The 16160-nt window shown below is 35.7% G+C and overlaps 1 protein-coding gene across 3 annotated transcripts in view; it reads right to left on the bottom strand.

The window, feature by feature from the left end:
* The window catches only part of inpp4b (inositol polyphosphate-4-phosphatase type II B), a 208034-nt gene extending 198101 nt beyond the window's left edge, over window positions 1-9933 (bottom strand). For 2 of the 3 annotated variants that reach the window (XM_067404889.1, XM_067404894.1), the window contains exons 1-2: window positions 9835-9933; window positions 1582-1698 (exon numbers count right to left, since the gene is read on the bottom strand). In XM_067404889.1, the coding sequence (XP_067260990.1) occupies window positions 1582-1698; window positions 9835-9876 (159 nt within the window). In that variant the 5' untranslated portion in view covers window positions 9877-9933. Of the gene's footprint in view, window positions 1-1581; window positions 1699-6089; window positions 6213-9834 lie in introns of those variants that run through there. The other variant, XM_067404890.1, reaches the window with a different exon arrangement.
* Between the last annotated feature and the right edge of the window lie 6227 nt (window positions 9934-16160).

The raw sequence follows: 16160 nt of genomic DNA, 5'->3' as shown, positions 1-16160 counted from the left end.
TTGCAAGATATAAAGTCGGAATTCTGACATTTTAACTTGCAATTACGAGTTTAAATCTTGCAATTCTGAGAAAAAAGTCAGAATTGTGAGATAAAAAGCTGCAATTACCTTTTTTATTTTAATTTTTTTAGTGGCACACACAAGCTTCCATAGGTAATAGAGCAAATAAATAATTTGCTTAAAGAAAAAAAATGGCAAAGATATCGGAATCAGCCCGTTTATTTGTAAAAAAAAATAAAAATAAAAATAAATCAGCAATCGGAATCAGCCATGAAAAACCATGTTAATTTTCTTGCCATTATGTAAATAATCAAGTCATACAGTAATTAAAATTGAAGTGCCTGAGCTTGCGAATCATATCCGTAAGGTAGAGCATAACAGAAATAACATTGGTATTATTTTTATCTTTATATGATGCCATGCAGTCCACCTGTCCGTTCTGACTTCATGCCCTCCGGCAAGATCAAATCCAGTGAGAGCAATCAGGAAGTGTTTCCGTCTGCCCATCGCTCTTCCTGCTCTCTTATTCATGGAGGTGAAGCAGGACTCGTACAGGAATACTAAAGTGTGAAGCTACAGGCGGGCGAGGAATTGATGCTCAAATGAAGCCTGAAGGATCTGCTCAGAATGTCAAAAATTCCCTTTCTCGCTCTCATTAAGCATCTTCTGCTAATGTCCTGCTTCCTGAAGCTTGGCAGTATGAAGTGGACTGGAACTGATGCACTGAAACGAACAGTTTCGAACTGATTCATGGAAATGATTCAAACAGTCTTGCTCAAGGGCACAATGATGACAGCTCAACATTCCTCTTCAGGATTTAAACCCACAACCTCTCAGTTAACAGCCTTGTAAATATAATGAGGGTCCTGGCTCTCTCAGGGGGGCAAATAAACAAGACATACTGTACACACACACACTGCACTGGCCAGGAATGGTTTAGAACACAGTAAAGGTGACGATACACAAGGCAACTTTTTGAGCAATGTTGCTGGGCAATGTACACCCTACAGCCTAGGCCATTTTTTAAGTTAGAAAGTTGTTAAAATGAGAACTAATGAGGGATAAAATAAGTTTGTGTCCAGACTCGTGTCTTAAAGTTGGCAAATTTCTCTGCATGTCCTGCTTTGTTTTCAGATTTTGTCTGTGAAATAATATCTAATTTCTTTTGAGTTGTCTGCAGAATGGACCGCTGTGACAGAAATTAAATGAGCTGTCAATTTGTGGGAGAATAAAACATCAATGTGCCAGATTTTATGCAAAATAATCAAATGTGACTTGCAAGCATCTTCTGATCATCTGATTTAGAGACTAAAGCTGCAGCTCTGAATGATTTTGTGACAGAAATTATCACGCAGGTAATCGCAAGAAGAAAAAAAAAACATTCAAGGTTTAGTAAACAACATTCGGGTCCCAGAAGCCACCATCAGTGCCGCCCATGAACCAAATCGGCAATGACAGGGCCACAACAAATACACACGGACCAGAGATCTGCAAAACAACAGCTGAAAGGACCCGAGACGAGCAGAGCCGTAACACGAGTCTCTAGCTCAGATTGATGTTGAGAGCAGCCTCTTCACTCACCATCTGCTGGTGGCCATCATTCACACCATAGACGCTGAGTTTGATGAGAGTCTCACTGTAGACGGGCCAGTCAGGTGGGAAACTCCCTCCAGTGAGAAACACGGGATCTCTTGTTCCCTGCAAAGAGGAAAAAGACCAGGAGGTGAATGGATGAAGATGATAAATGAACTAACAGCGAACCTGCCGCACGCATGGTCACTCATTCACTTATTCAGTGGCAGATGGGAATAAAAATGAGATGCTTCATGTTAAAAGGCAAGAGTACAAAGGAGAAGGAGTCAAAGAAGTGATGTGATAAACCAGGGGTTTCAAACTGGGGTGCAAATAATTTACTGTGTAAAAAATAAAATATTCCATATATAAATCCTCCTGGGACCCAGGAATAGACTTCTGTCCTCTGTAGTGGACATTATATTTGAGTGATTTTCTCTGACATCATACATGTCACAGTTTTAGGTCTGGATGTCCTGTAAAGAGCACATTCAGGGCTTTGCAGAGATACCAGATTTTTAGAGGTTTCCCCATGACAACAACAACTTCTTGGTCTTTAATTATGACTGAAAATGAAAATTAGCACTCTTATGGAAATATGATAATATTTTGTGATTAAATTTAAAATTTATTTAAATCGGATTAATTTTCAAATTGTTTATTATAAATCAACATCTCAGGAAAATGTTATGGGGTTTCAAATCAAAATATGACTTTCTGTTATGAAACAGAACATTGATTTCATACATGTCCACTGTAGAGGACACCAGGACTTAAATCATGTTTATCAGGCATTTTAGGAGACACAACAAGTGAATAGGGAAAGAAATTATATGTCAGTATTCCTATTAATTATTAGATATTATTATGAAAATGTTACCAATTATTGCTCCCATTATTACACTTCTTTTTTCATTGCATGTTGCTCCAAGAATACATTAATATGCAAATTAGATACAGTGTATAGATACATTGTATTGAATGGGAAAACCGATGTATGGCCATTTTACCCTCATATTGCATAAAGTAAAATGGTATATCAATTAATTCCATTATATGTTTCATAACATAGTTGAGAATCATCTTTATACATAGTTTGGTTAAAAACAATATTGAAGCCTAAAAATTGATTGGTGATTAAAAAAAAATTCCATTGTTTTTGCCTATAAATGTCATTTCATGTCATTTTATTTTTTAAACAATTTAGTCCTGGTGTCCACTACAGAGGACATATCATAACATATGAATAAAATATAATTTTTAAAAAAATATATTTTTTAATTTGTTTCTTATGCTCTAAAAAATATAATTACGTTAAAAAAATGCAAAATCAAAAAAAAAAAAAAATGTTGGGTCCCAGGAGGATATATATATATATATATATATATATATATATATATATATATATATATATATATATATATATATATATATATATATATATACCGATCAGGCATAACATTATGACTTAATATTGTGTTGGTCCCACTTCTGCTGCCAAAACAGCCCTGACCTGTCGAGGCATGGACTCTTGAGATCTGGGGAATTTGGAGGCAACATCTCAAACTCATTGTTGTGCTCCTCAAACCATTCCTGAACCATTTTTGCTTTGCTTTGCCAAAGCATCACACTGCCTCCGCCAGCTTAAAGCATCACCCCTACAAATATCAGAACTAGCCGATCTTACTAACTGATTATTCATTTTTTGGATGACTAATCAGCCATCCTGACCCATTCCTACATCTAAAAGCACAACCACAGCAGTACACTCTTAGAAAAATGGGTCAATGGGGATCTATAGAACCCTTTAGGTTCTATAGAAGCCAAAAAGGTTCTATATAAAGAGAAATATATTAAATGAAGGCATAATGCTTTTATGTTTAAAAGGGCTATTTCAATTTTTCTAATGATGCATGTTTACGAGGCGCTTCATTCATAAAATCAAAAATGAATTAAAACGAAATGAATCAAGTGAAACTAAATCCATAAAATGATCCCATGATGGAAACCCTAAAAACCACATTCCTGGAGGCCCACCAACACTGCACATTTTGCATGTCTCCTTTGTCTGACACACCCATTTTAGATCTCCAAGTCACTACTAATAACCTTAATCAGGTGTGTTTGATTGAGGAGACATGCAAAATGTGCAGTGCTGGTGGGCCTCCAGGAATGTGGTTGGGAACCCCTGCTCTAGAGAATGAAGTGCCTGACAGGACACTTAAAGATTCTATTCGGAAGCTTTTCTGTTAATAGTGTAGAGCGAGAGTTTATTTAGTGCCCCGCACTTCAGAGCTCATGTGGAGAAAACCACATCAAAAAACGTCTGTTTATGTGACGTGTACGAAGTCAGTCGTCTTCCCACGGCCGATCCCTCATGCACTTATCATAGTTCACTGATCTCAGAGTGGAAAACTCCCAGTTTAAACATGTCGTTCTGGGGCGTCTCTGGATCCTGGCCCCCTGAGATGGTGGGTGGGACCGATAGCAAGTGGCGATTGTAAACTCAATCGCACACCCAGAAAACCAGAATCTCGAGCTCCTTCTTAAGGGGTAAAAAGCAGCCCGGCTATCATTCATGTCAGTGCTGGATCGATGCGGCCACAGTCTATCTGTTTCACATCTGTTTATTGGCTGAGCAGACGCCGCTATCTGAGCCCAAGATCACATCGAGTCTAAGTGCCTCCAGTTCTGCAAATGAACTGAGGAAATGTATCCAGTTAAAGGGATAATTCACCTATAAATGTATATTCTGTCATCAATGACTCAAACTTATGTCGTTCCAAAACTGTCCACTCAGAAAAACCAAATGAGATTTTTTATTTATTTTTTGGGGGGGAAAAAATCACAATTTATAATGACTAGTTTTGATGCTCCAAAAAGCACCAAAAAGGCCATTGTTCTGAAGCCATAGACCCCATTTAAGGTTATTCATTGAAAATCTTCTCCTCCGCTGCAGCTTTCAATATGTATTTTCCAATTCTGCCTGTCTAAAATGGGGAGACAATGATATCAAACATGGTGCAACACTTTTTAAACACAAACATGAAACATATTTCAAATCTTCGGTGTAGGGGATGAAAATAATGGGTTCATTTTAAAGATGTATTTCTCAGAAATGCTACCTCAGCTTCAGTAGACACGGAATATAATGGAAGTCTGTTTATGCCACATTAAAAAATAGACACTTATGACATAAAAAGTGAAAAGTCTAAAGATACTAAATCTAAAGATACTAGGTCATAATTATGAGATAAAAGTATCTAATAACTCATTTTGTCATAATTATGACAAAAAATGCATAATTGTGATAAACATTTAGACTGTCTTAACAATTTTAAATTGTGTAATGTCTTTTTATCTCATAACTCAATTTAAACCAATTTCGATTTGTGTCATTAGTTTTGTCATAATTATGACTTTTCAATACCGTTTTGGCTTGTCATGTTTGTTTTGATCTTAAGATAAGATATGTCATAATTATCTTAAGTTGAAATTATGATTAAAAAAAGTCAATCATGACTTTTCATCTCATAATTTCGACTTATGTCTTAATTTAGACTCGCCTCATAATTGCCTTTATCTCAATTACAGGCATAAAAAGTATTAATTATGCCATAAAATAATTATGACATCATCATTTTGACTTATGTAAAGTTTTTATCTCATAATTCAAATTAAACTAATTTTTACTTGTGTCATTAGCTTTTTGTCATAATTATGACTTTTCGATACCATTTTAGCTTTTCATAATTGTTTTTATCTTAAAGTGATAATTATGTCATAATCGTGATTTTTTAATCTCATAATTTCAATGTATGTGTTAATTCAGACTTATTTCATAATTGCTTTTATTTCAGTTACAGGCATAAAAAGTTATAATTATGCCATAAAATAATTATGACTTCATAATTTTGACTTATGTAACGCCTTTTTATCTCATAATTACAACCAACCCAATTTCGAATTGTGTCATTCGTTTTTTGTCATAATTATGACTATCACAATTTTGACTATCATAATTATGTCATGTCATAAATTGAAATTATGAGATAAAAAGTCTATTTTTAATCTTTTTACGGTGTCATTTTTTAAGTTTGTAAAGGTGGAAGGAATGAAGAAACTTAGTCATACAGGTTTGGAACTAGTTTTTTTTTTTTTTTTGGATTAACTATTGCTTTAAACTAAAGCAAGCTACACAAGATGACACATAGAGACATTAGCCAAGTGTTCTCTCTCTCTCTCTCTCACACACACACACACACACACACACACACTACCTTGAGGGATCTTAGAGTCTATTACAAGTTTGCATCATTCATCAGTTCAACAGGGTGATTGATTTCATAAGGTGCTTAATTAAAAGAATCAGCAGGATCTAAAGGCTAAAAGGTTTTTGCATTTTGTCCTGTAGACGACTCCTGGTCCCTAAACAGCAGCAAGAGGACCATCTATGAATATGGCTACAGTTACCAAGTCATGTAACTCATTAAAAAGTACTGCAATATCACACTTACCTCACCTTCCATGCCTTATAGTTCAGTTAGAGTTGAGGTAAAGCAAGTAACCAGCACAAATCTAAACCCATACAACCACAAGGTCAATATCACTGGTGGTAATAAATCAGCGGAGCGACGCGGGGGAGCACTGAAAACTCACTGCTGCAGCGTGGGTAATGGTCAGTCCTCAGGACTAATGGCCCCGTTTCAAAAAGCAGAGCTTATTTAGTGTGTGTGTGGTGAATGCGGGGCGGAGGGAGTCATTTAGACGTGTCCCAAAGTGGCCAATTTGTTCCGTAATGCGCCGTCATGCTGGGCAGACTCAGACACACTCATATTTTTACACTAACCAAATGTTTGATAGGAATGCGATGTAAAAACGGACAGGATAAATAGATGGTTGCTACGATTTTGGCAAGAAATCAATGTGCACACACATGCACATACTTCAATAACACATAACCGACAAAAACGTTTTATAAAGAGTCAGGGGAGTGACGTCAAAACTCACTTACTGACCTCTTCTTGAACACAGATGGACATTTATAGAATGGGATTTTCCAGGAGATTAAGAGGTTGAATTTGTCTGAATTCTTCTCCTGTGTACACACACACACACACACACACACACACAAACACACACACACGTTTGTTTTTGTGAATTGTGGGGACATTCCATAGGCGTAATGGTTTTTATACTGTACAATCCGTATTTTCTATCCACCTACACTACCTCTACCAATCCCAAACCTAACCATCACAGGAAACTGTGCACATTTTTACTTTCTCAAAAAAACTCATTCTGTATGATTTATAAGCCTTTTGAAAAGTGGGGACATGGAGTAATGTCACCCTCTCCTTGTAATGTCGTACATTATACAAATTTGTGTCCTGATATGTCACAAAAAAGTGCAAACACACACACACACAGGCAGCATCTTTCGAAATAAATTCAGGGATGGAATTTAATATTCTGATTATTAAATTGTTTGGTATTCTTAGTATGCAGTAAAATTCTATGTTCCATATGCTAACCATTCAAAAGTTTGCGATCAGTACAATTTTTTTTTTTAAGAAATTACTTTTATTCTGCAAGGATGCATAATAAAGATGATCAAATAATGTTCAATTAATTAAATTGATCAAAAATAAAAGAAAAGACATTTATAATGTTACAAGATTTATATTTCAAACAAATGATGTTCTTTTGAACTTTCTATTTTGTTATCAACATTGATAATAATCAGAAATGTTTCTTGAGCAGCAAATCATCATATTAGAATGATTTCTGAAGGATCATGTGACACTGAAGACTGGAGTAATGGTGCTGAAGATTCAGCTTTGATCACAGGAATAAAATATATTTTACAATATATTTGCATGGAAAACAGTTATTTTAAATTGTGATAATATTTCACAACATTTTTTTTCTTTCTCTAAATAAAAAAGTTTCAAACAAAACATACTTTCTTCTAAATATGGTTCTAATAGTTTATCTCCTCAGTATCACTTTCCATCCTGATAGTCTTTTACACCTGCCAAAAGCCAGTTCCTTAATGACATCATTCTACAGGAAGTGACATCAAATTTGGTGGAAAAAACATCTAAACAACTAAGCATCAAAATGACAGAAATCAGTATCAAATTTTCAAAAGATTAAACAAGTATCAAAATTAACACAAATGCTAGACAGAGCTAACAGTCAATCCCACTAATTTTATTTATTTATTTATTTTCATTATTGAATGTGCATTAATAAGTATTATAAAAAATAATATTTGATAATATTATATATTAAAGTTACTGGTAAAATAAATGCAACAAATAATATACAGAAATATTAGATTTTTTGTCAGAAATATCCCTTGTGTATCCCTTCTCCAATAAATCCTGTTGAAAATACAGGATTATTATCAGATTAACAATATTTTACCAATCCAGTAACTCATATAAAAAGTATAAAAAACTAATTAAATTGCATGACATGGCAATATTTGCATGAATTCAGTAAGTCACCATGGCTCTTTAAAACACCAGTCAGATGCAATCCTTCACTGTAAAAATGATTTGTCGCACTTTAGTTTACAGGAGTAATTTTCACTGTTAACTAACTATTAACTAATACTTTTCCCTCAATAAACTCCTAATTACTGCTTATAGTTAGTAAGGTAGTTAAGTTTAGGTATTGAGTAGGATTAAGGGATGTAGAATGTAATGCAAAATTAGACATTAATATGAGCTTTATAAGAACCAATAAACATAGTAATATGCGTGCTAATATGCAACTAGTTAATAATAAGAATTGGACCCTAAATTAAAGTGTTTCCAAATTATTTTTCAAAGCTGCAAATAAAGATTATTGGAGTACCTTTCACAAGGGAACACTATTTCAGTCTTTCTACTTCAAAGTAGAAAGTTTAATTCAATGTGTTACTCACAGTTTCTTAGGAATTATTTGTGAAATGTACTAGCAACTTCTGCATGCAATATTTTCAGTGCTTCATTGACTGACTGGCCGGTTCTCCACAAGAGTACCACAGCAGACGTTAGCATCAGCAGGAAGCAGCAGTCCCCCAGCAAGACCCCCACTGGGAAATATGGGAATTTGCCAGGGCAAACGACTGCCTAACTGCCTCCAACATGTTCACACATCCATGCACGAGCACACACACACTCGCGCTTTACATGAGATTAGATGTGCGTTAAGTCGAGAGGCTGGGGAACAGCTGTAGTCTCATTTCAGTCTACACCACCTGTCTATATTAAACAACAAAAGTGGGCCAGCTCTCCTCACAGCGCACGGCCCACACCTGCAGCTATTTCAGACAACTGCCATTCACAGGAATCCACAACAGACGGCTCCCCACGCACAACCAAATCTGGGAAACTCGCGTCACAGTTTCCCCCCTTTGGGGAACCTCTGTGGTTTTCAGCACCACTTCAGATGATCACACGTGATTATGAGTCGCAGCTCAGCCGAACTGATAATGTGTGCATGCTTATATACACTTAATTTCTATTCATTTGTAAATTGCTTAACAAATCACATTGCATACCATTCACTGCATAATGCTTCGTTTATGACAGCAAACAAGATATATCAAGATCCCCTCAATTCAGACTTTCATGAATAGATCAGCCAAAAAGTCGATTATTTATCACACATTATTGATTCACTCAAAGTCTTCTGAAAGTTTGTGGTGAAGAAAAGACTAAAACTGTAATGTTGATTGAGGTGTTAAGGATGCCAGTGGTGTTTTGGTCACAAGTCGCATAAGAACCAAAGAACTAAATTCAGATGGCTTTGAATGTAGCACTACTTTTGAACTACTTTTATAGTACTTTATTGTGGTATTTTGACCTTTTGGGAACTTATTTGAACAGACGTGGTCATTGCGAACTGCTGATATGTGTATGCAAAAGTGCTTTATAAAAATTGTATCAGAAACTCTATATATTTAGCATGAATTCAGCTTGTTTGGGACACTTTTTCAAAGTCATCTCAAAGGCAAAAAGTGTCCCAATCAACCTGAATTCACCCTATGCATTTTTATCTAAAGCAAACTACAATAGAGCAAAACAATATATAAAAAGTATATAAAATAATTATAAAAAGTATTATAAAATATAAGTATTATATAAAACATTATTATTTATGTATTTATATAATTAATATATTTAATTAAAATATTTAAAAAATATATATAACCTTTTAATATTTATTCAACTTCCGCAAATGACTTAAATATAAACTGACACCTACCGAACAACACCTTAGCCTCCAACAACATGAGCTCAAGTCCATTTTTAGTCCAGAGTCTAGAGTGAGAGGTTAAAAGCGGCAAAATTCAGCACCTTCCAGCATCCAGCTTGCTAGATTGCTAAAACTGAAACTGACACTAGTCATCGTCCGCTGTATACCGTGAAGGTTTAGATACGTCACAGAACTACAAACACACATGGATGAAAGCTAAATATACTGCAGTCTGGGTGAGCTTCTACAGTGCAAAGCTCTTTCCTCTAGCAAATCTAATTTGGAGGGAAATAGACTTCTCTTTGTGCACTCGTGTGGGGCTGAGAGTCCATGTGGAGGGAGGAAAAAACAGGCACAGAAACAGAGAGATCAGTGTGTCACTGGAGGGTGTGTCTGGGTGTGAGATACGGGCAAAGGGAACAACCAGCTGTTGCCCTCAATAAAGAACTCAAGAGGATTGTCAGCAGAAACATGCCCTCTCTCACAGTAAACTGTGTGTGTGTGTTAAAGATACATTTTTAAAGTACATTTGTGTAAGGGGATTTGGTGTTGGATACGTTGAGCCTACTGTACTATGCAACTTTACAAAAAGCATAATAGATATATTTCTGTTATGACAACTCTCAGAGTGTCTGGCATGGAAATGGATATGACAATGTTGATATGTTTGGTCTTGGTGGAGTAGATCTGCTACAATGCTGCTGTTATTTCTGCTGCTGTTGGTTATTGCTGCTGAGCAAGTAGGGGACCTGCTACAGCCAACTGCACTGGCAAAAGTAATGCTTATTACTTTTAAAAATAGCAGGTTTATACAAGTTTATTATTATAAAATAGCATTTTAATTGTTTATTAATAAACTAGTGTTTTCTGAATCAGTGTCGGCTGCAAAGATGAAGTTGACGATGCTGACTCATCATCTCCACAGTAATGCGCCTATAGAGAGAAATGCACTTTTCATATGGATTACATAATCAGAGAGTATTTGTTTTCTATTCGAATGGAAATATTTTCATTTAAAAGTAGACATTTCAAGCTTTCTGTAGATATATTTTTCATGAGGCAAGTGTCCTATAGAGAATACGAATCTGACGTCACGCCGCATTGAGTTCTGAGTAACTTCTTTGTTTACACGCCATATTGACAGGATCGCGCAGCCTTTCCAACATTGAGTTTAGTGCAGTAATTTGTTTTCTGTCATGAATGTGAAAAATGTCACCATTGTATGTCATTAATGCTGCATCGATAATGGCGATAGTAACTCTGATAATCGTTCTGAGAGAGAACTGGACAACGAACAAGGTTTTTTGCCTTTTCTACGTGTAAAAACAGCAAGGGAAGCAGGTCGAGGAGGTCTTTTAGTAATGGCACTGATTAAACCCACTGTATATCACTCAATAAAACAATCAGCTTTTATGTTTTTTTGACATTTTTGGGTTAATAATTAACATTGCCTTTTGCAAGTCTGACTCTCACTGCGCTCGTGAATTAGAACGGGGACATTCAAATGCTTTTAAGAATGAAGAAACGCTTAATGCACCGAGACAAACACGAAATTCTGTACATATCTGTCAAAGCATACTGTGTGGAGAACGCGCTGCGTTCATATTCAGGGCTCGTCTGCACATCTTTTAATATAATGTCATAATACACTAAGCCAGCATTTTTAAAAGGTGCCCTTGCAAGGACTCACTATTGAACTGTTGACAAGCTCCTAGGGTTTTGATTTTGTTTGTCATTTGTTGAAATAAATATAAAAATACAGTGTGTTCGTGTCCGTCTGTCCGCTGACTGACCCATAATCTCTGATTCTCTGGAATCGTGGAAAAGAATATTTACAATAACAACAGTTGTAGGCCTACTCAATATGCCCGTTTAAGCATCATTTAAACCAGGGGTCTCAAACTCAAATTGGCGGGGGGGCCGTTTCTGTGATTGACACCTCATAGGAGGGCCATATTAAAATTCAAGCACAAGAAAATACAACATTTCAGAAAATATACTTTGCATTATTTCTCATTTACAACAAATTTGCCTACTAAAATGTTTTTATACCTATACTATATATATTCTATTTACCATACTAAATGTAAACAGCAGTGTCTCTCTCATTGTTACAGAGTGTAATATAATTATATAATACTATTATAATACTACTAGGCCTAATATACTATTAATTGCAATAGTCTGGTGCAACTTCTCACATCCAACAAGGTGCATGGAATAAAAAATATATAGTAATTTAGGAACAAAACCATCAACACTTGTGTGGAGGGGTCAGAATTAAACAAAAAAACTGGAGCTATGTATATATATATATATATATATATCAACTTTATTTTGCCAAAAAATAAAAATCTCTCATTGTTACATACATTATTAGTTTTTAATATTTATTGGAAGTATGTTAGCTTAAATAACATTAAAATCTTGCACTGACCACTGTACTGAACAAATACAATCCCTGAATACATTTGTACACTCTTCTGATCCTTGACAGACACCTAGCAGCGCATTTGTCCCAGATGCCGTTTGAATATCGGTAACGTTTAATGGCTGCATCGGACGCGTTTCGGTGGTTTAAATCGACGCTCGTGACTTAAAGTCGAGTGCTTTTACTGTAATTTGGGCAAGAGCGCTCATAATAGAAGTGACGCAGTTGAGAGCGCGGCTCATGGTTGCATAGCAACGACAGACGCCACTGGAGCGAAAGCGCTTTGGAAAGAAGGAGAATGCGGCTCGGCCGCTTATGTGACGCGATATGTGAATGCCCCCATAGAACGGCGACTTTTTCTTTGCATATCAGACAGGTAGCAACTGGAGAAAAATAATAATAATAATAATTTAGCGGGTCGGATTATGTTTTATTTTTGAGATCAGTTGCGGGCCGAGTAGAGGGGGAGGGCGGGCCGTAAATGGCCCGCGGGCCGGCAGGTTGAGACCACTGATTTAAACGTTTCCAACAAATAAATGAATCGACTTTTCTCAGCATGTTGAACATACTTTTATTTGGATATTCATATGATGGCTGAAGCAGCTGCGAGTGTCCAGCGTGCGACACGGTAAACAGATGAACATTGTAAACGAAATTATACAAAACTTCAGTGAAAAAATAAAAATAAATACAATTATCATGCGATGCTATAAAATAGCTTCTGTTCCCTGCAAACGATACCTTAAAAAATTTGAATGTTCCGCTTAATGGCAGAAACAAAACAAAAGGTAAGCAAGTATCTGTATTAATTTCAGTGCAAGTAGTAGGGGGCGATTCTGTCAAAATGGCGGCGGCGCCCCGGCATGCAACGCGGCATGACGTCGGTTCGTATTCTCTATATGCTGAATTTCAGGTTCATTTATGTGACGCACTGATGTTCAGGAAGACCAAAAAAGCAGAAAGTGTATCCTGTTTGTTTTCTTATTTTACAAAAAGCACAATATTTTGTTATTTTGAGTGTATACAAATAAAAGTTAGTTTTTGGAATGATGTATTAATCTTATCTGTATGACAAAAAAAATGACAGTATTTTAAGTTGAAAAAATGCAAGTGGCGCCTCCATGTTGTAGTGTGCCACCCACTGCAGTGATAAGCTTTTCCTCCATTTTGATGTTCCTTTATTTTCCGGTGTTGCATGAACGCCATTGGCTAGCTTATGTACTAGGGTATTTGGATAAGGCCATCTGATTGGCTAACGCCTGTGTTTGCGGTTGCTAAGTTGAAAAATTTTCAACTTCTGCTGCAAGCAACACCAGTGACTCAACGCAAAAGAACCTACAATTCAGTTTGGCAATGCATGACGTCACCCAGTCAAAGTAAATGAGAAGCGTTAATGCCGTCGCCCCATGTGAATCAGCCGTTAGACATGCTGCTGCTGTACAATATAGCGTACTTGAATTACCCGTAGCAGATCTATACAGGTGGAGCTGGGGAAGGTGGAGGGTTTCTGAAAGCACGCTGCAACTACTACAGCAAATGCTGACCCAGTATTTGTAACTTAAGCAGCAAGCTCATCGGTACCAATCAGCTGTGCCCTATAGAGAATGATGTGATTGTAACCAGATTGAGTTAAGAACTTATTAGCCTGTGCCATCTAGTTTCATGATAGAACTTTGTATAAAGATGATTTTTCCCAATGTCTTTCATCTATTCCGGTCTAATGCAGTGACTAAGCCATTTAACACTGGGACTGTTGCTGTTTGTTTGAGCCCGACTATCCTGACACAGCAACACTAGCTCAACCAATAGAGTAAATTGTGGGTGTGGCTATCTATTTTTCTGACCAATGGCATGGCAAAGAATAGTGTTAATTTTTTAAGTTTTAAGTTAAGTGTTAAGTTTTTTTGTCTTAGTCATACACTCTGAGAAGAAAAGGTTCTATATAGAACCTTAATGGGTTCCACCTGGTGCTTCATATTAAACTTTTACAGGCTCCCATCATGGAATCATTTTATGGATTAAGATTTATTTCCAGTTTTCCAGTAATTTTAGTCAATGAAAAGAACAAAAAAAAAAAAATATATATATATATATATATATATATATATATATATATATATATATATATATATTCAAATGTTTCCATATTAATGTAAACATGTTACATGCATCAACATTTAACTAATAAACTAACAAAGTGAAAACTGTTGTTGTTTTACAAGAGAGTGCTAGGAAAAAGTCATTCATTGTGAGAATGATATGCTTCACCTTTAGATGAACTTTCACACCACAGATATTTGACACAATGTGCATGAAAACAATTGGTCATAAATGGCAAAGCAAGCCAGTATTGATGTCACAGGCCTAACCTCTTCCATATGAATATTTGCATTTGCATGCTCTTGGTCACATTCATCATTCTATAATGCAGTTTCTCATCAGTAAACAGCTGGCACTAGTGCTCACATCAACAAGGTAAACATACCACGGCTTGAACATAAAAATACAACTTAAAAAAGCACTTTTTTTGAATCAATCAATCAAACCAAGCATGAACCCGCCTAAGACTCAATCTACATAGCCCAAGTCTGACATTGAGGAAAAAAAAAGATTATATCCCAGTATCTTACCGGAAACAGATTCCCATTTCCTGTAGCCTCAAGCTCTTTAATTAGGCCAGTGAGAATAGAAACACAATGGGATCATGCATTATATGGACATAATGCATGTTGCTGTTTTTACTTACACTACCTCAAAAATGAAAATTCTGTCAAAAAGCACCACAAAAGTGGTCAAGGTGACTTATTCCAATTTATCTGAAATCATTCGATACATTTTAGTTGCTAGGTTCGTTAACGTCAATGGCATTTTGGTCACAAGGCACATTATAACCTATGGAATATAGGGATAAATTTTAACTACTTTCATGGTCCTTTTTATTGAGATTTTTTTGGACAAATGTGGTCATTGTGAACTGCTGATGTATGCAAAAAAAGCTTCATTTTGAAATATTCAAATCTGTTAGTTTAACTCTTTCCCTGCCATTGATGATTTTTTTCCAGCAATCCAAGTTTTGACTGTTATACGGTAGGGGGCGCTATTACACATCGTCTGAGAATTCAGAATGTCCTGATCAAAACACAGGAGAAGAAGCAGAAAGAAGTGATAAAAGCATTGCTTATGCACATGTAAAATAGATCAAAATGCGATCATCAAGCATTAAACAGCATATGTATAAATCAAAACTACCTAACGTTACCAAATGATATGTTGACCCAGGAAGAGGTTAGGAATGTGAAGCTTTGGGGATGTTAATTGACTTGATTAACTACTCCATCTATGTTTTAGGCCTAATCATTGTTCTGAATGCAATCCGACATAGTGTTTGACAAAAACACTATTTTCTCAGCTTTTTGTTCAAAATGTTGCTTTTTTTAATGAAACATACATTCAAGTGTTGATAAAAAAAGAACACAGCAAAAGTTAAATCAACTGTGCTCAGAGTACATTTGGTCCTTCTCTAAATAGTTGAAGTAACACTGAAGCAGAGTTAAATTTAATGACATATTTAAGTGATTAATTAAGTTATGATGGAGCATTAGTGATGAACACCTGCTGTTAACAAGCAGAATCACTGAAGAGAAACACAAGAACTACAATAAACTCCACAAACAGCATTACCAGCTTCACGTATTACTAACCAGATTGACTTTATTTCTTTCAGATGACTACAGAAAGCAGACTTCTTACTTTTGGTATATTGTATGTTCGGATATTCATAAAACAAAAATGCTGGTGGTGACTGGCAACTTTAAAAAAGAAAATGCTAGGGAAAGCGTTGAAAACAAATTATTTATAAAAAAAATTATATATATTAAAAAATAATAAATATATATAAGAATAA

The sequence above is a fragment of the Chanodichthys erythropterus genome, chromosome 12 (assembly GCF_024489055.1).
Source record: "Chanodichthys erythropterus isolate Z2021 chromosome 12, ASM2448905v1, whole genome shotgun sequence".
Taxonomy (NCBI): domain Eukaryota; kingdom Metazoa; phylum Chordata; class Actinopteri; order Cypriniformes; family Xenocyprididae; genus Chanodichthys; species Chanodichthys erythropterus.
This window is presented reverse-complemented; position numbering and strand designations above follow the sequence as displayed.